Here is a 26125-nt window from a genome sequence, read left to right on the forward strand (position 1 = left end):
GTGTGGCGCCCTGTCCCCAGCGTGGCGCTGCCCCCAGCGTGGTAGGCGCTGCCCCCCTAGTGTGGCGCCCTTTCCCCCTTAGTGTGGCGCCCTGCCCCTTAGTGTGGCGCCTCTGCCCCCCAGTGTGGCGCCCTGCCTCCCTTAGTGTGGCGCGCCCTGCCTCTTAGTGTGGCGCCCTGCCTCCCTCAGTGTGTCGCCCTGCCCCCTCAGTGTGGCGCCCCTGCCTCCTTAGCGTGGCGCCCTGCCTCCCTTTAGCGTGGCGCCCTGCACCCCTTAGTGGCGCTCCTACCCCTTAGTGTGGCGTCCTGCCCCCTTATGCGTGGCGCCCTGCCCCCAGTGTGGCGCCCTGTCCCCCCAGTGTGGCGCCCTGTCCCCCCAGTGTGGCGCCCTGTCCCCCTCAGTGTGACGCCCTGCTCCCCCTTAGTGTGGCGCCCTGCCCCCTTAGTGTGACACACACCCTGCCTCCTCAGTGTGGCGCCCTGTCCCCCTCAGTGTGGCGCCCTGTCCCTCTCAGTGTGGCTCCCTGTCCCCCTCAGTGGCTCCCTGTCCCCCTCAGTGTGGCTCCCTCACCTCCTCAGTGTGGCTCCCTGCCCGCGCAGTGTGGCGTCCTGCCCCCAGCACCATTAACATTAAAAAAATCATTTGTTTTATACCACATCGTGGGTAGAAAAGAGAAGGTTTTTAGGAGTGAATTGTAGTCATTGTATTTGTCTTTCGTCATTCAGGTGAGTTATTAATATACTGTAGTGTAAAGTGTCCCAGATTTATGAAGGACAAACTTTGTTAGGTTGAAAAGGCAGCTGAGAGAAGGGGTATTATGTTTGGGGGTGAATTACATGACCGCAAGCAAGAGCTTAGTATGCCTTAGCAAAGTTGTTTAACATGACCTTAAAAATGGGTGTAGTACAAGAATCCTGGAGGATAGCGAATGCTAATACCGATTTTCAAGAAGGGAGATCGATCACTATCCTCTAACTACCGTCCAATCAGTTTAACATCAATTGTAGGCAAATTGCTGAAAACAATAATTTCAAACGCTATTCGAAATCACCTGGAGAAGCGCAAGTTGATCAATGATTCCCAACATGACTTCGCAAGCTGGCATTCATATCTACCTAATCTATTAACATTCTTTTCAACTGCTTTCGAATCAGTGGACGACGGGCACGATTATGATGTGATATACCTCGACTTTAGCAAAGCCTTCGACAGAGTCCCCCACGAAAGACTAATACAAAAAGTGGAGGCTCGTGGAATTGGAGGTGATATTCTAAAATGGATTAGAGCGTGGCTACAGGACAGGAAACAGCGAGTGAGCACAAACGGCACTAAATCCGATTCGGTAACGTCACTAGTGGAGTACCCCATGGCTCAGTACTTGGACCATTACTATTTATTATATACGTAAACGACATAGATACCGGCGTAGACAGCAACATAAGTAAATTTGCTGATCACACTAAAATAGGGCGTGTAATTAAATCTGACGAGGACTCCACAAAACTAGAGGAAGATCTAAACAAAATAGTCGCATGGTCTGAAAAATGGCAGATGAAATTCAATGTGGACAAATGTAAAGTACTTAGTATAGGAGATGTAAGCAGAGAAACCAGATATCAGATGAACAACGTTGTTAAAGAGAAATTCGACTGTGAGAAAGATTTAGGCGTAATGATAAGTAGGCATCTTAAACCGAGTAAACAATGTGTATTTGTTTGAAACAAGGCTAACGAAGTACTTGGGTTCATACAAAGGAGTGTTAGTTACAAGACTAGCGAGGTCATCCTAAAACTATATCTTGCGCTTGTGAGACCTCACTTGGATTACGCAGTTCAGTATAAATGGGAGTCGGGTAAACAAAGGTGATATAACAAAGGTACTCAAACTATCAACCAGGAACGAACTCGTAACAATGGTTTTAAATTAGACAAATTTAGATTTAGGCGCGAAATAGGTAAACATTGGTTTGGAAACAGAGTAGTGGATGAATGGAACAAGTTACCAAACATCATCATTAACTCTAATACGCTGGATAGCTTCAAACACAGGTTGGGTGGATATATGAGCAATAGGGGTTGGGTGTAAACGGGGCTGCCCAGTATGGACCAGTTTCCTCCATTCTTAGGTTATGTTATGTGTTATCGTCACCATGTTGAGTGTCACCTACATCATGGAAGAGATGTTTGGAGTGGGACCTCAACACCAGAGACCAACCCTGTCCTAGTAAACTGAATGAAGAATCTCTTTACCTTCCTCCCACAGGTGCCGCCCATGTCTCCGGGTATCGGTGGGTGGGGTGGGGAGTACTGGCCGCACCACGCCCACCCTCACCCACACCCCCACGACCGCTACGCCGACCAGCTAGTGGACTCTATGGGAGAAGGACTCAAGTTGGGACCGGACTCGTGGGGCGGCCCTGCACGCCCACCCAACCCCCAGGACTGTATGAAGCTCTCCCAGCTGTCGCCCCACGGCCCGCCCACACCACACATGAACGGCTACCTCCCTCACCACCACCACACTCACCACCAACAGGTGAGCTCTTTACTGCAACCATCCGCCCATGTTCACTGTACCTGCGGTATTGTACTACTGAAATGATTATTCGCGTCAGGTATATAGGCAGACATGGCCCTCAAGTATGGCCAGCAGGTGTGGCCCAAGTATAGCCAGTAGACTGTGGCCTCAGGTGTGGCCCTAGTGTAGCTAGTAGACTGTGGCCTCAGGTGTGGCCGAAGTGTAACCAGTAGACTGTGGCCTCAGGTGTGGCCCTAGTGTAGCTAGTAGACTGTGGCCTCAGGTGTGGCCTTCGTGTAACCAATAGACTGTGACCTTAGTGTAGCCAGTAAACTGTGGCCAGCAGGAGTGGCCACCTCACTGACCGTCACCTCTCCTCCACCAGGGATTCAACGCCTTTGAAGACTTTCACCGGTTCGGGCCTCTCAACCCAGCAGCCTTCCCACACCCGCCCACCCCCCATCCACCCACCCCGCACCAGGACAAGATGGCCACGTCCACACGCCAACACCCACACAATAACTACTCCTTGACCAATCTACAGGTATGGAGTGAGCTTGAGGCTACTGTGTATACTCTCCAATACGTGTGTAGGGAGAAGGTTTGTGTGTATGTGTGTGTATGTGTGTATGTCATACTAGATCTGTTCTGTTTTAACGTCACTATCGTTCCCATACCCTCACTGGCCGAGTATCTTAAGCTTGTTGTGCCATACCCCACCATACCCACCTGCCATACCCCACCATACCCACCTGCCATACCCCACCATACCCACCTGCCATACCCCACCATACCCACCTGCCATACCCCACCATACCCACCTGCCATACCCCACCATACCCACCTGCCATACCCCACCATACCCACCTGCCATACCCCCACCCACCCACCTGCCATACCCACCTCAATTACCACACTCAGTATACCCTACATCCACGTCACCCACTAAACCGACTATAGCATCCACCTCAAGTCATCCACCTGACCCTTTTGTACTATACCACCCCCCCCCCCTCCCACACGCTCATCCACCACCACCACGTTTAGTCAGCCAATCACCTTCCTCAAGTAGTTATCAATAGTTAGGGGTAAGACATTTAACTCCGGTCGACTGCCAACGTAGATGAAGACTGAAATTATATGTACTTTCACGCCAAAGTATCGAGAGAACATGCCTCTACTTTCTCAAACTTTCATTGAAGAAATAGAAAGCAAAACTATAACAACTTTCCGTATTAGTAAGTAATTCGTAAGCTGTCCACTGCAGATAATATAACCTCAGGGAAACAAAAAACAAGTAAACAAGGAAATAATTAAGCAAGGAAGAAACCATGTGACTGTTTAAGTAAAGTATGGGGGTGATGAAGGGTTATTGTACAACATTCTGTAGAGGGAATTATACATAAGGTAATGACAATATCGATTTTTGTAGACTATGTTAAACTCTCTCTCTCTCTCTCTCTCTCTCTCTCTCTCTCTCTCTCTCTCTCTCTACTCACATCTCACGGATTTATTTATTTATTTATTTATTTATTTTTTAACAGGATTTGCTGTGGGACGAATTTTATTTAATTATTTGGTTTTTTTTTTATTTGAATAATATCTACAATAACACTGAGGATATGTTACCCACCAACCCACCACCTCACCCACCAGTAATATGCCCACCCATTGTTATCCATTGACCCACCAGCAACCTGCCCACCCATTGTTACCCAGCCACTTCACCCACCAGCAACCAGCAACCACCCATTGTTACCCAGCCACTTCACCCACCCCACCCACCAGCAACCTGCCCACCCATTGTTACCCACCCATTGTTACCCAGCCACCCACCCCACCCACCAGAGTCACCCACCCCACCCACCAGCAACCTGGCCATCACACACACACACAGTAAACTCCTGTAAACCTGAGTAAGTGGTAGGAAGGGCAGTTTGGATTTTGAGGCACCCTGTATTCCGGGGCATGATTAGGGGCCCTCACATGTACTGACACCCTAAGAATGGGGCCCGGTCTTCATTTAGTCCCTTTTGTCCCTTAGAATTAGGGTCTATTAAGGCACATTGGCTTTAAGGTATAACTCTATTTTCCCCAAAGCATAATGCCCCGCTCCCTCCCCCGGGTGAGTGATGTGGGCCCCAAACATACTGTGCACCTGTAGGGTATACTGTACACCTGTATGGTATACTGTGCACCTATATGATATACTGTACACCTGTATGGTATACTGTGCACCTATATGATATACTGTACACCTGTATGGTATACTGTACACCTGTATGGTATACTGTGCACCTATATGATATACTGTACACCTGTATGGTATACTGTACACCTGTATGGTATACTGTACACCTGTATGGTATACTGTACACCTATAGGGTATACTGTACACCTATAGGGTATACTGTACACCTGTATGGTATACTGTACACCTATAGGGTATACTGTACACCTGTATGGTGTACTGTACACCTGTATGGTATACTGTACACCTGTATGGTATACTGTACACCTATAGGGTATACTGTACACCTATAGGGTATACTGTACACCTATAGGGTATACTGTACACCTGTATGGTATACTGTACACCTATATGGTATACTGTACACCTATAGGGTATACTGTACACCTGTATGGTATACTGCACACCTGTATGGTATACTGTACACCTGTATGGTATACTGTACACCTATAGGGTATACTGTACACCTGTATGGTATACTGTACACCTATAGGGTATACTGTACACCTATATGGTATACTGTACACCTATATGGTATACTGTACACCTATGGTATATCATATGGTACGTGCACCTGTGCATATACTGTACACCTATATGGTATACTATACACCTATATGGTATACTGTACACCTGTATGGTATACTGTACACCTGTATGGTATACTGTACACCCTTATGGTATACTGTACACCTGTATGGTATACTGTACACCCTTATGGTATACTGTACACCTATATGGTATACTGTACACCTATATGGTATACTGTACACCTATAGGGTATACTGTACACCTATATGGTATACCTTACACCTATAGGGTATACTGTACACCTATAGGGTATACTGTACACCTATATGGTATACCTTACACCTATAGGGTATACTGTACACCTATAGGGTATACTGTACACCCTTATGGTATACTGTACACCTATATGGTATACTGTACACCTGTATGGTATACTGTACACCTATATGGTATACTGTACACCTATATGGTATACTGTACACCTGTATGGTATACTGTACACCTATATGGTATACTGTACACCTATATGGTATGCTATACACCTATATGGTGCCTGTACACCTATATGGTATACTGTACACCTATAAATTCTACTGTACACCTATAAGTTCTTTCAATACCTGGTGTACTGTACACCTATATGTTATACTGTACACCTATATAGTATACTGTACACCTATATGTATACTGCTTTACCCATATGGTATACTGTGCCACCTATATGGTATACTGTACACCTATATGAGTATACTGCACCTATATAGTATACTGTACACCTATATAATTGCTCTGTACACCTATTTGGTGTGCACTAACACACCTATAGGGTATACTGTACACCTATATGGTATACTGTACACCTATATGGTATACTGTACACCCTTATGGTATACTGTACACCTGTATGGTATACTGTACACCTATATGGTATACTGTACACCCTTATGGTATACTGTACACCTGTATGGTATACTGTACACCTATAGGGTATACTGTACACCTATATGGTATACTGTACACCTGTATGGTATACTGTACACCTATATGGTATACTGTGCACCTATAGTATACTGTACACCTTATGGTATACTGTACACCCTTATGGTATACTGTGCATATTATAGGTATGTATTATAGCTGTACACCTTATGGTATACTGTACACCTGTATGGTATACTGTACACCTATAGGTATGTGCATAGTCTGTACACCTTATGGTATACTGTACACCTATATGGTATACTGTACACCTATAGGGTATACTGTGTAACTTATAGGGTATACTGTACACTTATGGTATACTGTACACCTCTTATGTATACTGTACACCTATAGGTATACTGCAATTCTATATATGGTATACTGTACACCTTGGGGTATACTGTACACCTATATGGTATACTGCACTATGTGGCCTGATACCAGGTATACTGTACACCTATATGGTATACTGTACACCTATATGGTATACTGTACACCTGTATGGTATACTGTACACCTGTATGGTATACTGTACACCCTAGGTATTGTGTAACCTATATGGTATACTGTACACCTATATGGTATACTGTACACCTGTATGGTATACTGTACACCTGTATGGTATACTGTACATCATGGTACTGTACACCTTATGGTATACTGTACACCTATATGGTATACTGTACACCTATATGGTATACTGTACACCTATATGTATACTGTATACCTTTTATATACTGTACACCTATGGTATACTGTACACCTATATGTATACTGTACACCCTTATGGTATACTGCACCTATATGGTATACTGTACACCTATAGGGTATACTGTACACCTGTATGGTATACTGTACACCTTATGGTATACTGTACACCTATATATACTGTACACCTATAGTATACTGTACACCTATAGGGTATACTGTACACCTATAGGGTACTGTACATCTATATGGTATACTGTACACCTTATATGGTATACTGTACACCTATATGGTATACTGTACACCTATAGGATATACTGTACACCTATAGGGTATACTGTACATCTATATGGTATACTGTACATCTATATGGTATACTGTACACCTATATGGTATACTGTACACCTATATGGTATACTGTACACCTATAGGGTATACTGTACATCTATATGGTATACTGTACACCATATAGGTATACTGTATAGCCATATGGTATACTGTACACCTATATGGTATACTGTACACCTATAGGGTATACTGTACACCTATATGGAATACTGTACACCTGTAGGGTATACTGTACACCTGTATGGTATACTGTACACCTATAGGGTATACTGTACACCTATAGGGTATACTGTACACCTATATGGAATACTGTACACCTATAGGGTATACTGTACACCTGTATGGTATACTGTACACCTATAGGGTATACTGTACACCTATATGGTATACTGTACACCTATATGGAATACTGTACACCTATAGGGTATACTGTACACCTATATGGTATACTGTACACCTATAGGTATACTGTACACCTATATGGAATACTGTACACCTATAGGGTATTCTGTACACCTATATGGTATAATTATACACGTATATGGTATAATTGTACAATCTGTATGGTATACTGTACACCTATAGGTATACTGTACACCTGTATGGTATACTGTACACCTATATGGTATACTGTACACCCATAGGGTATACTGTACACCCATAGGGCATACTGTACACCTATATGGAATACTGTACACCTATAGGGTATACTGTACACCTATATGGTATACTATACACCTATATGGTATACTGTACACCTATAGGGTATACTGTACACCTATATGGAATACTGTACACCTATAGGGTATACTGTACACCTGTATGGTATACTGTACACCTATAGGGTATACTGTACACCTATATGGAATACTGTACACCTATAGGGTATACTGTACACCTATATGGTATACTATACACCTATATGGTATACTGTACACCTGTATGGTATACTGTACACCTGTATGGTATACTGTACACCCTTATGGTATACTGTACACCTGTATGGTATACTGTACACCCTTATGGTATACTGTACACCTATATGGTATACTGTACACCTATATGGTATACTGTACACCTATAGGGTATACTGTACACCTATATGGTATACCTTACACCTATAGGGTATACTGTACACCTATAGGGTATACTGTACACCTATATGGTATACCTTACACCTATAGGGTATACTGTACACCTATAGGGTATACTGTACACCCTTATGGTATACTGTACACCTATATGGTATACTGTACACCTGTATGGTATACTGTACACCTATATGGTATACTGTACACCTATATGGTATACTGTACACCTGTATGGTATACTGTACACCTATATGGTATACTGTACACCTATGGTAGGCATATACTGTACACCTATATGGTATACTGTACAATCTGTATGGTATACTGTACACCTATATGGTATACTGTACACCTATAGGTATACTGTACACCTATATGGTATACTGTACACCTATAGGGTATCCTGTACACCTATATGGTATAATACTGTACACCTATAGGTATACTGTACACCTATATGGCAAGGCTCGTACACTCATATGGTATACTGTACACCTGTATGGTATACTGTACACCTGTATGGTATACTGTACACCTATATGGTATACTGTACACCTATATGGTATACTGTACACCTATATGGTATACTGTACACCTATATGGTATACTGTACACCTATATGGTATACTGTACACCTATATGGTATACTGTACACCCTTATGGTATACTGTACACCTATATGGTATACTGTACGCCTATATGGTATACTGTACACCTATAGGGTATACTGTACACCTATAGGGTATACTGTACACCTATATGGTATACTGTACACCTATATGGTATACTGTACACCCTTATGGTATACTGTACACCTGTATGGTATACTGTACACCTATATGGTATACTGTACACCCTTATGGTATACTGTACACCTGTATGGTATACTGTACACCTATAGGGTATACTGTACACCTATATGGTATACTGTACACCTGTATGGTATACTGTACACCTATATGGTATACTGTACATTATCAAGATCAATTGGTACCTTATAGTGGTAGGTTTAACTGAGTCCGGTTTAGTAGAGTCCGGTTTAACAGAGTCCGGTTTAACAGAGTCCGGTTTAGTAGGGTCCGGTTTAACAGAGTCCGGTTTAGTAGGGTCCGGTTTAACTGAGTCCGGTTTAGTAGGTCCGGTTTAACAGTGTCCGGTTTAACAGAGTCCGGTTTAACAGTGTCCGGTTTAACAGAGTCCGGTTTAACAGAGTCCGGTTTAACAATGTCCGGTTTAACAGAGTCCGTTTAACCGAAGTCCGGTTTAACAGAAACCGCTTAACAGAGTCCAGTTTAACAGTGTCCGGTTTAACAGTGTCCGGTTTAACAGTGTCCGGTTTAACAGAGTCCAGTTTATCAGTGTCCGGTTTAGCAGAGTCCGGTTTAACAGAGTCCGAAGTTTTAACAGAGTCCAGTTTAACAGTGTCCGGTTTAACAGTGTCCGGTTTAACAGAGTCCGGTTTAACAGAGTCCGGTTTAACAGAGTCCGGTTTAACAGAGTCCGGTTTAACATAGAGTCCGGCTTAACAGAGTCCGGTTTAAGTATCCGGTTTAACAGAGTCCGGTTTAACAGAGTCCGGTTTAACAGTGTCCGGTTTAACAGAGTCCGCTTAACAGAGTCCGGGTTTAACAGTGTCCGGTTTAACAGTGTCCGGTTTAACAGACCGGTTTAACAGAGTCCGGTTTAACAGAGTCCGGCTTAACAGAGTCCGGTTTAACAGAGTCCGGCTTAACAGAGTCCGGTTTAACAGAGTCCGGTTTAACAGTGTCCGGTTTAACAGAGTCCGTTTAACAGAGTCCGGTTTTAACAGAGTCCAGTTTAACAGAGTCCGGTTTAACAGAGTCCGGTTTAACAGAGTCCAGTTTAACAGAGTCCAGTTTTTAACAGTGTCCAAGTTTAACAGAGTCCGGCTTAACAGAGTCCAGTTTAACAGTGTCCGTCAACAGTGTCCGGTTTAACAGAGTCCAGTTTAACAGTGTCCGGTTTAACAGAGTCCGGTTTAACAGTGTCCGGTTTAACAGTGTCCGGTTTAACAGAGTCCGGTTTAACAGTGTCCGGTTTAACAGAGTCCGGTTTAACAGTGTCCGGTTTAACAGTGTCCGGTTTAACAGAGTCCGGTTTAACAGTGTCCGGTTTAACAGAGTCCGGTTTAACAGGGGTCCGGCTTCAGGGTTTACTTTGTCCGGAGTTGATGGAGGTTGTCATGTTTATGCTTATATATGAATAATTTTTACAGATTGTTATTCGTGTCATCCACACACACACAGGCTGCCATACATGCCATACACACACAGGTTACACATACACACAGGTTGCCATACACACAGGTTGCCATACATGCCATACATGCAGGCAGGTTGCCATACACACACAGGTTACCATACATCCCACACACACACAGTTTGCCATACATGCCATACACGCGCAGGTTACCATACATCCCACACACACACAGCTTCTTGCCATACATCCCACATACACACGCACACAGGTTGCCACACACACACAGGTTGCCATACACCACACACACACACACACACACACTGGTTTATACATGCCACACACACACACACAGGTGCACACACAGGCTACATATCCCACACACACACACACACACAGCTACATGCCATACACGCTCAGGTTGCTATACACACACAGGTTACCATACATACAATACAGACACAGGTTGCCATACATCCCACATACACACACACAGGCTGCCATACATGCCATACACGCTCAGGTTGCTATACACACACAGGTTACCATACATACTATACACACACAGGTTGCCATACATCCCATACACACAGGTTGCCATACATCCCATACACACAGGTTGCCATGTACACACACAGGTTGGGTCATACATCCCATACACACACAGGTTGTCATACATCCCATACACACACAGGTTGCCATACATCCCATACACACACAGGTTGCCATATACGCACAGGGTTGCCATACATCCCATGCACACACACACAGGTTGCCATGGCACATCCCATACACACACAGGTTGCCATACATCCAATACACACACAGGTTGCCATACACACACAGGTTGCCATACACACACAGGTTTGCCATACATTCCATACACACATAGGTTGTCATATATGCCACACACACAGGTTGCCATACATGCCATACACACAGGTTGCCATACATGCCATACACACAAGTTGCCATACATGTCAAACACACACATAGGTTGCCGTACATACATGTCATAATACACACACAGGTTGCCATACATGTCATACACGCACACAAGTTGCTGTACATACATATCATACACACATAGGTTGCCACACAAATTGCCATACATATCAAACACACACATAGGTTGGCGTACATACATGTCATAATACACACACAGGTTGCCATACATGTCATACACACACAGGTTGCCATACACACGCCCATACAACTTTTAAACAGCAACTCGGTATCATTTAATAATTATGTTTTTTTCTATATTGGAAAATTAATATTCATAAACTATACCAGAGGTATTTTGCCACATATAAAGCAGAAATTCACCCATGTATACCTGTACATCTCGTCATTCATACACACATACACCATAGGCATGATCATACACCTGTGCAATTGTATGGGTGTATGTGAGTCAATATCCACACACACACACACAGTCATATACAAGGCTTAATACACTTTATACTTTCCTCAGTACATCCATACACTCATACATCCATACGCTCATACATCCATACACTCATACATCCATACACTCATACATCCATACACTCATACATCCATACACTCATACATCCATACACTCATACATCCATACACTCATACATCCATACACTCATACATCCATACACTCATACATCCATACACTCATACATCCATACGCTCATACATCCATACACTCACATCCATACACTCATACATCCATACTCTCATACATCCATACACTCATACATCCATACACTCATACATCCATACACTCATACATCCATACACTCATACATCCATACACTCATACATCCATACACTCATACGTCGATACACAAATATGTAACTCCAACTCAGCCTTTCCCAGCATGCAAGTATACACATTTCCATACACACTCCTGTATCTGGAAAGTAAAGACAATTTACATTTTAATGTGTATAGTCTTAGCGTCATAAATAATCCATACATGGCTCATATAACCATACACACGCCATACACCTACCACAACCATACATACACCATACAACCATACACCTACCACAACCATACACATTCTACACAATCATACACAGACCATACATTCATACACCTACCACAACCATACATACACCATACAACCATACACCTATCACAACCATACACATTCTACACAATCATACACAGACCATACATCCATACACCTACCACAACCATACATACACCATACAACCATACACCTACCACAACCATACACATTTTACACAATCATACACATACCATACATTCATACACCTACCACAACCATACACATTCTACACAACCATACACACACCATACATCCATACACCTACCACAACATAACCTGGAGATATGTACTGTGTGTAATTGTATACTGACATCCTGCCATCCACCACTCCATACAGGTCACAGTACAATCATACATATCACTACTCGACCCGACATGTAAATACAACCATACACTACGATACAACCATTATACTATACGTCAGTGTATAACCACACACTATCACACACACTTCCGTTAACGCTGTATACTTTACCTTCCGAGCCATACACCTCTTCATCCAACCATACGTACTTCCATACACGCCAATAATTATATATATATATATATATATATATATATATATTATATATATATATATATATATATATATATATATATATATATCACCATTCATTATTCACGACACTATATAACAATTACACCATACAATCTATCCTAAACGCCACCATACATCTATACAGTTCACCATACAACTACACACACACACACACACACACACACACACACACCCCTTAACTACACTCAAAACCAGGCCCTTGGAGACTATACACCCATGCACCATAACCACGCCCGTACACTCCTGACCACACCTGCACAACACTCGTACATCCCTAACCACGCCTACACTCTAACCACGCCCGTACACTCCTGACCACACCTGCACACCTCTTACCACACTCTGTACATCCCTAACCACGCCCGTGCACTCCTAACCACGCCCTGACACTCCTGACCACACCTGCACACCACACTGTACATCCCTAACCACGCCCGTACACTCCTAACCACGCCTGTACACTCCTGACCACACCTGCACACCTTACCACACCGTACATCCCTAACCACGCCCGTGCACTCCTAACCACATCCATGACTTCGGTCGTTTACATGTCAATAAACGCCTCCTTTAATCTCTGACAGCAACACATGAAGACTCCCAACACGTCCCCTTACCTGCCAACACCTCCCCACCTGCCAACACCTCCCCTACCTGCCAACACCTCCCCTACCTGCCAACACCTCCCTACCTGCCAACACCTCCCCTTACCTGCCAACACCTCCCTTACCTGCCAACACCTCCCCTACCTGCCAACACCTCCCCTTACCTGCCAACACCTCCCCCCTTACCTGCCAACGCCCTACTGTACGTTAACACACTTACCCTTAGTTCAGTATTTGTTGTCATACTTAAGCTCTGAGCATGCCATCTCCTCCCCAAGGCGAGTCACTTGGAGAATATATAGATAAGAGGTTCCTTAATGATGAGAAAGATTCATTCACATCCAGTTTGGCAGTACAGTAGCTGGTCCGTGTGACACCCCGACCTGTCTGGCTCCCTCACCTCGCCACCAGCACTGACGATTCACTCCTCGCTAGATCTTATCCTCTTGGGAAAAAAATAATAATAATAGTTGGAGGCTGGTGACCATAGCCTTGATTATCACTGATTGTCTTTCAACATACAGTCAGACAACAGCCCCAAACCTTTTGAAAATTGGTTTTGTGTGTGTAGAGACGTCGGGGTGTACAGTAGTGTGGGCGACTCAACACCCCTCAAGCAGAGTACCATCCAGCGGTGGGGTAGTGGTGGGGTAGTGGTGGCGTGTGTACCGGTGCATCAGCAGGGTTCATGGGCACTGGTCTAGTATTTTCATCACCAGTAAAAGTTCTTGTGAAAAGAGAATCGTTCAGAATTAATTGTACAGTATGTAGATTGTAGAATTCTAAAATCTTGTTTATATTTGGTAAATTATTCATATGTCATGATGTTTAATTAATATATTTCATACATGCCCCTGAGGCGGTTGAGGGAGTGTGTTGGTGTTGCCTGACTCCACCACACTAGTGAGGTGACTTGTGTGTTATGGTGGTGTGTTTCAGGCCATGTCCCCGGCGCACAGTGTCCACAGTCTGTCGCCGACGCAGCCACTAGGTGAGGGCCACTACCCAGGGCCCGGAGGCGAAGCCCACCAGCCCACCAACAACTTTACAACACCTCCCACCTCACAACCCCCGCACACTGCCCACTCAGCCCACTCCGCCCATACTGCCCATTCTGCGTCCAGCAGTGAGCCAAATATGCTCAGGGCAGCATTAACCCATCGTGAACAGCAGCAGCAGCAGCAACAGCATCAGCAGCAACAACAACAGCAACAACAACAAACACACAGCAGTAGCCCCGGCAGCAGCGACACGGGGGGCGGGCCAGGCCCTGGTGTGCCGGGGGGCGGCTCCGGTGGTCCCGTGCATATGCCCGACTTTGTGGACTTCGACACTCCGATACAGGGCGGCCTGGACTGTAACGTAGAGGTAGGGGACTTGCTTTTGTGCTGGCCGGTGGTACCAGTAGCCTGAGACGGGCCGGTCGCAAGACCCGCGCCTCACCACAGGAACTGGACACTGTCCGACAAAGTAGTAACAACTAGAATAAGTTAGAGGTTATTATTAACACTCAAGTGCGTGTAGTCTCTCCGGTAGGAAACAAAACATGTAACATGAGTTTTACTTTCCTAGAAACAATTTATTTTCACTCTGAATAAAATTTCAATTAATTAATCGCAAATTTTGTTAATACGATAAATATAAAAGCCTGTGTTTGTAACAGCACTAACAGAATAAGTCCTACTGAAGCTCCTTTGTTTGTTACTGGTTGAGCTACTCTCATGGTGTTTGATAGCGTAGCGTGAGGCAGTGACTTGATCCAGCAGACAGACTATGACTGGTACAGTTTAAAGGTCCCCCTCTCCCCGGGAAGCCATCAGTCAGGCCGGCATCACTCCCGCACACTCTTGTCATTCTCGCTGCCAAACTTCACATCCATCACTCAGACTTCAATCACTCCCCAAGTCAGACAGTCAGACACTTTGTAAAGCCTCTTGTGCCGATACTAACTTTTGAGGCTAAGGGAACGATATTTGCGTCATGTTATGTCAGGTCATTATAATTATATAGGATGTTAGAGTCTGCTGTGTTTACACCTGTCATGTGATCAGTGTCAGTCATATAAGAATTTCAGCCAAATAACTCCTTGAAAAGTTCTCCATCAGTTCTGATCATCGAGTATCTGTTGAGGATAAGTCAAACTTGTGTTCACTTTAAGTGTTGAGGGTGTACAGTGATCAGTACTGGTGTAGGGCGTTAGTGTGTGGCCCAGTGTGGGGAACCTGTGTCTGTCTTGCACAATACAGTCGTCTCATCTTTGCCTTGCTATTGCTTTGCTGCTCAATGTAGGCTTAAGATTTTCTTGGCAGTTTCTGTGCTTATGATCATATAACTAAGATTACAGCTTTGTGTTAATGACCGTCACTCACCATTACTGTGTTCTAACTCACTCTTGACTGTTACAGGTAATCAAACACGAGCTGCAGGTGGAAGGAAACCTGGATTTCTCTTTCCCACATGGACACCACGGCCACCACTCCCACGGTCACGCCCACGCCGTCGCCCACGCCCACGCCCACGCACACTCTCACCCAGACCCTCCTCAGATGGCAGCACCACCTGGGATGTCTTATCCCTGTTCGTCCATCGCGGCGGGGAACCAGTGGGTCCGCTAAATGGTGAGTACAGTCCCGCCTCAACCTGTCGCATTACCATTATTTCAGACCACAGATGACGCCTCCATATTTAGGGGGTCCCGTCTTCGACAACTTTCTCCATGATATTTAAACATTGATATTAATGAAATTTATTTAGCCATAAAAAACACAGAGTGGATAATAATAACAATATTAACATGGGTGAGCCAGTTGAGAACCTGAGCTCTCTTGTAGGCACCTGATATATACTATACATTTATCTCGCGGAAGTATTATGTAACATTTAATATCACCTGGAATAGTACAATAGCATGGTGGTAATAAGAACACGTTACCACGGTTATCACTTCGATATTTAATTATTTTACAATTTTACCTTTATATTATAAGTATATACATACTTTACAGTGGAGTTGATATACTTTAATATGATAAGGGAGGGAAGTAAATATATAATTAATACACGGATAACTTTCATACGTTTGTTGTGGTGATTCGCCTACTACTGCTGGACGGTACCTTTGTGGTGTATGACGTCTATCAGATTATAACAAAGTATAAGGTCAACGAAAATTTACACACACACACACACACACACACACACACACACACACACACACACACACACACTCACACACACACACACACACACACACACACACACACACACACACACACACACTCCCACAGTTATCTTAAGCTGGACTACACGTGCAATGATCGATATACCTGGTGATAATTGAAACACCTGGTCTAAACGTTGATAATAATTGATATAGCGGGAACAGAATAAATAAGAACCTAGGATATTGGTTTGTGTAACGGTTCAGGTTATAAATTGACTAAGAGTGTGTGGAGATGTGTTGTCAGCGGGTGTTAGTGATGCGTAGAGGAGATCTGTTATGAATTAGTTTGGTTAGCCTGAGCAGCTGTTGGTGGTAATGTGTTGCTAGACATTTTGGCAGGAGAGAGGAGTGTGTGGCACACACCCAACTGACGCCGCCTGTGTCATAGCGTGTGGTCATATAAACACCTGTATTGAAGACTGAGGAGTTGTGTCTGATGATTATGTCTCAAGTCTTGTCTCTTTGTTTACTATCCCGTGATGGTTGTGACGGCAGTGGCAACCAGAGTGTACTGTACTGTACCCTTCAGGGGTCCGGCTGGCCACCTACTGGTTGTGGTGGGGTCCGGCCATACCTACTGGTGGGGTGGTGGGGTCCGCCGGCCACCTACTGGTTGTGGTGGTGGATCCGCTGGCCACCTACTGGGGTGTGGTGGCTGGCTACCCACTGGTTGTGGTGGTGGGTCCGGCTGGCCACCTACTGGTTGTGTGGTGGGGTCCTGCCGGCCACCTACTGTTTAGGGGTCCGCTGGCCACCATTGGTGTGGTGGCCGGCTGGCCTACTCTGGCTGTTGTGTGGTGGGATCCGGGCTACCTACTGGTTGGTGGTGGGGTCCGCTGGCTACCTACTGTTAGTGGTGGTGGCGGCTGGCCACCTACTGGTTGTGGTAGGTGGGGTCCGGGAGGCTCTTCAATATTACAATGTTTACCTCGGTCACGTGATTCATTGGGGCTGGGAGGGGGGGGGGCAGTGAGGGTGTTTGTCTGACCACTTCCCCGCTATTGTCCCCCTGACGTCCTGTTTATCCCTGCCTACCCAAGGTATATAAATAACACCTCTAATATTAATCCTCGCTCGGCCAGCCTACATTGATGATGCTGGCGGCGGTACAGAGACAAATTGTGGCAAGTTCAACAATTAATCAGACTAGAGAATCGCCAACCAGCAAACCCTGCCTCCTCCCCTCCCGTCCGTCCCTCCCTCCTCTGTCCGTGCCCTCCCTCCGTCCGTCTACATCCCCTTAACTCTCACACTAACCTCCCCCTCCCTCCTTCCCTCCCCTCTTACCTCCCCCTCCTCCAACTTCCCATGCCCCCTCCACCTCGTCATGCGTCCCTCCCCCCTCCTACTCCCCCCGGCCAGGATCAAGCCATCAGAGTGTTACCTTAGCGGCTTCTCTCTCTCTCTCTCTCTCTCTCTCTCTCTCTCTCTCTCTCTCTCTCTCATATCTGGACATAATATTGCTCACCATTAGTCAACTGAAGGAAGGGGTGAGGGAGGAGGGGGATTATTCGTGAGGGAGTGAGTAAGTGAGGGTGAAGGGCAGGGGAGTGTGGAGGTGTGTCCTTCAGGCAGAACCACACCTGTAGCTCCTCAGGTGAGTAACTGTAGAAGGTAAAGTTTGTACCGTAAAGTTACCTCGTACTAATCATTTTGAAATTGTTTAATAGTCTTGAAATAGGGAAGTTAATTTTGGTGTGAGTAGGAATTTGATAATGTGAACCATGGTGTGTGAAACCATGGTGTGTGTGAACCATGGTGTGTGACTGTGTGAACCATGGTGTGTGTGAACCATGGTGTGTGTGTGAACCATGGTGTGTGTGTGAACCATGGTGTGTGAACCATGGTGTGTGTGAACCATGGTGTGTGTGTGAACCATGGTGTGTGTGAACCATGGTGTGTGTGAACCACGGTGTGTGTGGAACCATGGTGTGGAACCATGGTGTGTGTGGACCATGGTGTGTGTGAGCATGGGAACCAGGTGTGGTGAACCATGGTGTGTGTGAACCATGGTGTGTGACCATGGTGTGTTGAACCGGTGTGTGAACCATGGTGTGTGTGAACCATGGTGTGTGTGTGAACCATGGTGTGTGTGAACCATGTTGTGTGTGAACCATGGTGTGTGTGGACCATGGTGTGTGTGTGAGCCATGGTGTGTGTGAACCATGGTGTGTGTGAACCATGGTGTGTGTGAACCATGGTGTGTGTGTGGACCATGGTGTGTGTGTGAACCTTGGTGTGTGTGAACCATGGTGTGTGTGTGTGAACCATGGTGTGTGTGAACCATGGTGTGTGTGAACCATGGTGTGTGTTTTGTGTGGGGTCCGTACCAGAGGTTGTTAGGGGTGGGGGCTCTCACACACACACACACACACACACACACACACACACACAAATCGATTGGTTTCGTCGAGTTGTTAAAATTTCTTGATGACACAGATTGATTAGCTTATAAAATAGGGACTCCAAGGCCTCACCTCTCCTCCTCCCTCCTCCTCCCTCCCTCCTCCTCCTCCTCTTCCTCCTCCTCCTCCTCCTCCTCCTCCTCCTCCTTCCTCCTTCCTTCCTCCTCCTCCTCCTCCTCGCTACACCACAAGACTCGTGCCCCATAAAAAACATCTCCTGTACGAGCAAACAACAGCGCCTGACGTTCCCCCCCTCCATCCCACAGTAACATAGCTGCGTCAGACAAACGTTCGCCAGCCTTTTGCCCGCACTAACGCTCGCATACGCCGCAAGAACAAGGCGGCAGTGGGGTTAGGTTAGGTTAGGTCTGTGTGTTAGTCCAGTTGAACGATACTTTGTGGGAATATTACGCCGATGATTTTGGGAAGAGGAAACATTATGGATGAAAACTAGAGGGAGGAATAGAAGGAGAGAGAGAGAGAGAGAGAGATGGAGAAACAATCAAAAGATGGGATAGGGGTAAACGAGGAGGGAGACGAGAATGAAGGGGATGGATGGAGGAGAAGGAAAGAAGAATAGAAGGAATGAGGGAATGACTGATCCGTCTGGTAGAGAAGGAACCCCTCCACCTCCCTCCTCCCTCCCTCCCTCCGATTAGATTGATGAGTTGATTAATTTAGCTCTGGTTAGGATTAATTAGTGAAGGTGACGCCACTTGGGGTTTTCACTCACACAAGAGAGTGCAGAAGGTTATCAGGTTTTTATTTTATTTTTCTTGCGTTTTATATTATTATATTTTTTTTAATGGAAACTATTTTAATCGATATTTTGTGAATGAGTTTTAGTGTGTGTGTGTGTGTGTGTGTGTGTGTGTGTGTGTGTGTGTGTGTGTGTGTGTGGTAAGGTTGTGATTGTTGATTTGATTGTAATGATTTATATTGACTCAGGTATTGTAAGGGTTACTCTTCTCTCTCTCTCTCTCTCTCTCTCTCTCTCTCTCAGTTTGTTTTTCACGTGTACATCCTGGTCTCTCCCTTTAACCCGTTTTCCTGAAGGAGATAGGAAGGGAAGGGAGGGAGGAGAGTTCCTACCTCATTCTCCCTAGGAAAAAAAAAAAATTAACACCTTAACTCCCATAAGTGGCTGGAAATCTCATCAAACAGACAATTACGTGCCGGCAGATCGCGTCTAAAATTATAATCTGGGAGACGGAAAAACACCTATCTAAATTATTAATAAAGTGTCAATAATTGTCTTTCGAGGAGGAACCCAGGTGATGAGCGGCGAATTTTACCGTCTTGGGGAGGGGAGGGGTGTCTTTGGGGAGGGGAATGGGGATAGGGAAGGGGTTGTCTGGGGTGGTGGACGGGGAAGGGGGTATCTTGCGATGGGAGGGAGAAGGGGCTGGTCTTGGGATGGGAAGAGGGAAGGGATGGGGTCGTATTAGGGTGGGAAGGGAGGGGTCATTTAGGGGGGGGGAAGGGGAGGGGTCGTATTGGGGAGGAGGTGATTGTCTTCCCGAGATGTGAGGGTCGTCCTCCCCGCCGTCAAGGATTGAGGAATTTGATAATGGGTCTTCGTGGAAGTGCGGGAGGGCTAGTCTGTTTACTACTGCGGGGGGGGGTGTAGAGGGGTGTGTGGGGGTGTAGAGGGGTGTGTGGGTGTAGAGGGGGTGTGTGTGTGAGGTAGAGTTGGTGTGCTTTGAATGGGTCACTTGATTGACAAATAATATACAAGTAACATATGTGTGATACAAATATGATTTATAATACCTAGGTGGGAGAAGGTCAGACTACAGGGCATTTAACAGTGTCAGTGCCAAAAGGTATGTGAACATATTGTGTATGTGTGTGTGTGTGTGTGTGTGTGTGTGTGTGTGTGTGTGTGTGTGTGTGTGTGTGTGTGTGGAGTGAATATCCGAGTTCGGGGAAGACAAGAGAACAAATGCCAGTATTCTCACTAACACCAACTGTAGGAGCATCGAGGCTACCATTATTTATGAACAACTACGTTGGACTGGCCATGTTACCTGCATGGACGACAGTAGACTGCCAAAGCAGCTACTTTACAGTCATCTAACGAATAGTAAACGTAACGCTTGGAGGATCACCACACAAGAAGGTGTCAATACTTTCGAGTTAGCCCGACTGCATACCGAGGCAGACAAGCACCAACGCCGGAAAGACGCTGCCACCGCCCCTCCCACAGTAGATGTAGCCCTCCACATGTGCAACGAATGTGAACGACCCAGCCGGTCCCATATCGGCCTCTTTAGTCACCTCAGAACTCACCAACCTAGGTGACATCCTTAATAACTCATATCATTGTATCATAGCTGGATGATCGTCATACTAGATTCCGAGTGACAGTGTATAGTGTGTGTGAAAGATTCTATTGAGTATATTTGAGAAGAGAAAGAGAAAGGTGTTATACAGTATGTGTGAACGTGAGTATGGTGACCTTACCAGTAGTTGAAGGCACATCCGAAAGCCTTGGCTCTTGAAACCTGTTCGTTTATCAACATGGCGTGACTGGCTATATAAGAGGGAAAAGTGTGGTGTTGTGGGTGTGTGGCACTGTAAGAAATGTTACCATGCTCACCACTACCCCCACTCACACTACTCCCCACCCACCACTACCCCCACCCACCACTACCCCCCCACCCACCACTACCCCACCCACACCCCCACCCACCACTCCCCCACTCACCACTGCCCCCACTCCCACCACCCACCCACCACACTACCCCCACTCCACCACTACCCCCAACCACCACTAACCCCCAACCACCACTACCCCCACTCACCACTCACCCCCAACCACCACTACCCCCAACCACCACTACCCCCACCCATCACTACCCCCCACTCACCACTAGCCCCCAACCACCACTACCCCCAACCACCACTCCCCCCACCCACCACTACCCCCCACCCATCACTACTCCCCCCACCCATCACTACCCCCACCCATCACTACCCCCACTCACCACTACTCCCCAACCACCACTACCCCCACTCACCACTACCCCCCACTCACCACTACCCCCCACTCACCACTACTCCCCACCCATCACTACCCCCACTCACCACTACCCCCCCACTCACCACTACCCCCACTCACCACTACACCCCCCTACACCTACTACCCCCACTCACCACTACCCCCCACCCACCACTACCCCCACCCACCACTCCCCCCCACCCACCACTACCCCCACCCACCACTACCCCCACCCACCACTACCCCCACTCCACCACTAACTCCCCTACACCTACCACCTCCCACTCCACCACTACCCCCACTCACCACTACCCCCACTCCACCACTACCACCCTACACCTACTACCCCCACCCACCACTACCCCCCACTCACCACCCCCACCCACCACTACCCCCCACCCACCACTACCCCACCCACCACTACTCCCCACCCACCACTACCCCACTCACCACTACACCCCCACACCACTACTACCCCCCCCACTCACCACTCGCCCCACCCACCACTATCCCACCCACCACTACCCCACCCACCACTCACCCCCAACCACCACTACCCCAAAGTTAAAAAGTGGTATGGCTATTTTCATATATCACATTAAACCCGTCTAGAAAGTGGTGGTAATGTAGGTGACGCAGCTACCACACTCACCTCCCTCTCACCTCCCTCTCACTCTGTCACCTCCCACACCTACCACACTCACCTCCCCTCTCACCTTCCTCTCACCTCCCTCTCACCTTCCTTCTCCCTCTCCTAAATCTTACATCATCTACCACCACTAAAAGCCACTTAATCTGATGAGAGGCGAGATATTAAAATTGGAACGCTAACGACTGAGGGCAAATGGAAGACTGGGAGCCGATATGATTTAGTAAACATGGCTGTCTGCACGGCCCCACCCCACGATGAGACGGTGGGGTGGGCCGGTGGGGTGGGCCGAGTGGGGTGGGAGCCGGGATGGGGAGGGGCCGGGTGGGAGGGGCCGAGTGGGGTGGGAGCCGGGTGGGTGGGGAGCGGGTGGGGCGGGGAGGGGCCGGTGGTGGGGCCGGGGTGGGGCCGGGTGGGGTGAGGGAAGGGCTGACCAAGTTCGGAAGGAGGACGAAGGAAAGACAGGAAGAGGAGGAGTGGAAGGGAAGGTAAGAAGAGATTGAAGGAAATGGAACAGGAGACCCGGAACAATAGACAGGGAGCCGGAACATGGAGGAAAATAGACGGGCCGGAACAATGCAGGGCCGGAACAATAGACAGGAGAGAGACAGTAGTAAGGGAAACATGCCAGTCTAATGATGTCCTTCTCCCTCCCTCCCCTCCCCTCTCCCCCCTCTCCTCTTCTACCCTCCACTCCCTCCCTCTACCTCCCTCTACCCTCCACCCTCCTCTACCCTCCTCTATCCTCCTCCTCCTTTCTACCCTCCTCTATCCTCCTCCCTCCCTCCTCCTTCCTCTACTCCCTGTACCTCAACTCCCTCCCTCCTCCCTCCCTCTACTCCTCCCTCCCTCCCTCCCTCCCTACCCTCCTCTATCCTCCCCTCCTTCCTCTACCCTCCTGTACCAACTCTCCCTCCCTCCCTCCCTCCTCTACCCTCCCTCCTCCTCTACCCTCCTCCTCTCTTCCTCCCTCCACTTCCTTCTTCCTCTACCTCCTGTACCTCACTCTTCCTCCTCCCTCCCTCCACCTCCCTACCTCCTCTATCCTCCCTCCATCCCTCCTTTCCCTACCCTCCTGTACCCTCAACTCCCTCCCTCCCCTCTCCCTCCCTCTACCCTCCCTCTCCCTACCCTCTATCCTCCCTCCATCCCTCCTTCCTCTACCCTCCTGTACCTCAACTCCTCCCTCCTCCCTCCCTCCTTACCTCCCTCCACCTCCACTCCCTCCCTACCCTTTCTATCCTCCCTCCTTCCTCTATCCTCCTCCCTCCCTCCTCTTTCCTACCCTCCTCTACCCTCCTCCCTCCCTCCTTTCCTCTACTCCTCCTACCCTCTCCCTCCCCCTTCCCTACCCTCCTCACCCACTCCCTCCACAAGTACCTCTTCCCTTCCTAACTGTTCCTTTAACTTGCCCTCTTTTCACATCACACAAATTTCATCTCTACCAGTATTTCAACGCCTGCTCCTCCCTTCTTCCTCCTCTTGATCCTTCTTTCTTCTTCTTCTTCTTCTTTCTTTCTTTCTTCTTCTTCTTCTTCTTCTTCTCCTCTTTTCTTTCTTTCATCGTCTTATTCACCTTCTCAATTTCTTGCATATTTTTCGTGACCTCTCTCTCTCTCCTGTTGGCCATTTTTCATGTCATTATCCATCTCTCACTTACCTCACACCTCTCACCCCTCCCTGCTCTCTCACCTCCCTCCCTACCCTCTCTCCCTCTTTTCACCCCTCCTCCCTCCCTTCACCCCTCCCTCTCCCCTCCCACCTCCCTCCTCCTCACCCCTCCTCCTCACCCATCCCTCCCCCTCTCTTACCCATCCCTCACCCCTCCCTGTCTCCCCACCCTCCCCACCCCTCCCTCCCCTCCTCCCTCCCCTCACCCCTCTCTCCCTCCTTCACCCCACCCCTCACCTCTCTCTCCTCTCCTTCATCCCTCCCTCACCCCTCATCTCCTCACTCTATCCTAAGAAAACCATATCACTCCCAAACTCATCCTCACCATAACCCACCACTATCACCTTTACCCCCTACAACCCTCTCCCTAACGTCACCTCACCTTAACCTCCCCACACCTCACCCTCCTCCATCTTGGTAGCACCCCCAGGAAGGAAGGGCAGCTCCAGAGGCCCCTCACATGCATTTTCCGTCATCCATTTTCGTTAATTTCGACTCATTTCTATTCTTATTATCCTACCATATATTCCCCGTCCATCAGTCGCCCATTTTCTTTATCGCTGGGCTCTTTGACGCTCACAATTTACTACCTACTTAACATGCGTCCCACTGGCTGGCCTGCCCGGCTAAGGCTCCTTTACGCTACGTATATCACCCCTCCTCACCCCCTCACCCCCCTCTCTCTCTCTCTCTCTCTCTCATCACCCACTCTTTCGTACTTCCTCACCTTTCTCCTCCCTTTCTCCCCCTCTTTCTCCTCCCCTTCTCCTCCCCTTCTCCTCCTCCTTCTCCTCCCCCCATCTGAGAATCCCATACAGGGGTGAAGGGATGAGGAGGGGAAGATATGGGATATGAGGAAGATGGAGGAAGAGGCGGCTAATAAGAGGAGGAGGAGGAGGAAGGAAGGGCGATAAGTGAGGGAGGTGAGAGAGCAGTGAGGAGAGACGAAGATGAGAGAGAGAGAGAGAGAAGTGAAGGAGATTGAGGTGAGACAGATAATGAGAGACACACACACACACACAGGGGGTATTTAAATCTTTCTCAACGCTGCCTTAAGAAACAAGGTAAATATATTCAAATTATATTGGATCACCTGAACAATAGACACCCTAGGTTATATTAAGTAAGGTTAACGTTAGGGTGTCTAATCTTCACGTCATCTGTAATAATTCATGAATGAGTTTCTAAATTTATGGTAAAGACTTTTTCCCAGTATAATATCACCCAAAAGTTTTTTCCCAGTATAGAATCCGTCAAGGTATTCCTCACCTCACACTTGTGCCTCCCTCTCTCTACTCTCCCCTC

The 26125-nt window shown here is 47.1% G+C and overlaps 1 protein-coding gene across 1 annotated transcript in view; it reads left to right on the top strand.

Annotated features, from left to right (window-relative positions):
• Window positions 1-26125, top strand: part of LOC121855839 (forkhead box protein O-like) — a 102270-nt gene that overhangs the window by 5883 nt on the left and 70262 nt on the right. Inside the window, exons 4-7 of the mRNA XM_042350991.1 lie at window positions 2263-2535; window positions 2903-3061; window positions 14808-15237; window positions 16272-16486. Coding sequence (XP_042206925.1) covers window positions 2263-2535; window positions 2903-3061; window positions 14808-15237; window positions 16272-16483 — 1074 coding nt within the window. The 3' untranslated portion in view covers window positions 16484-16486. The remainder of the gene's footprint in view (window positions 1-2262; window positions 2536-2902; window positions 3062-14807; window positions 15238-16271; window positions 16487-26125) is intronic.

The sequence above is a fragment of the Homarus americanus genome, unplaced genomic scaffold (genome assembly GCF_018991925.1).
Source record: "Homarus americanus isolate GMGI-L3 unplaced genomic scaffold, GMGI_Hamer_2.0 scaffold14072, whole genome shotgun sequence".
In the NCBI taxonomy this organism is placed as follows: domain Eukaryota; kingdom Metazoa; phylum Arthropoda; class Malacostraca; order Decapoda; family Nephropidae; genus Homarus; species Homarus americanus.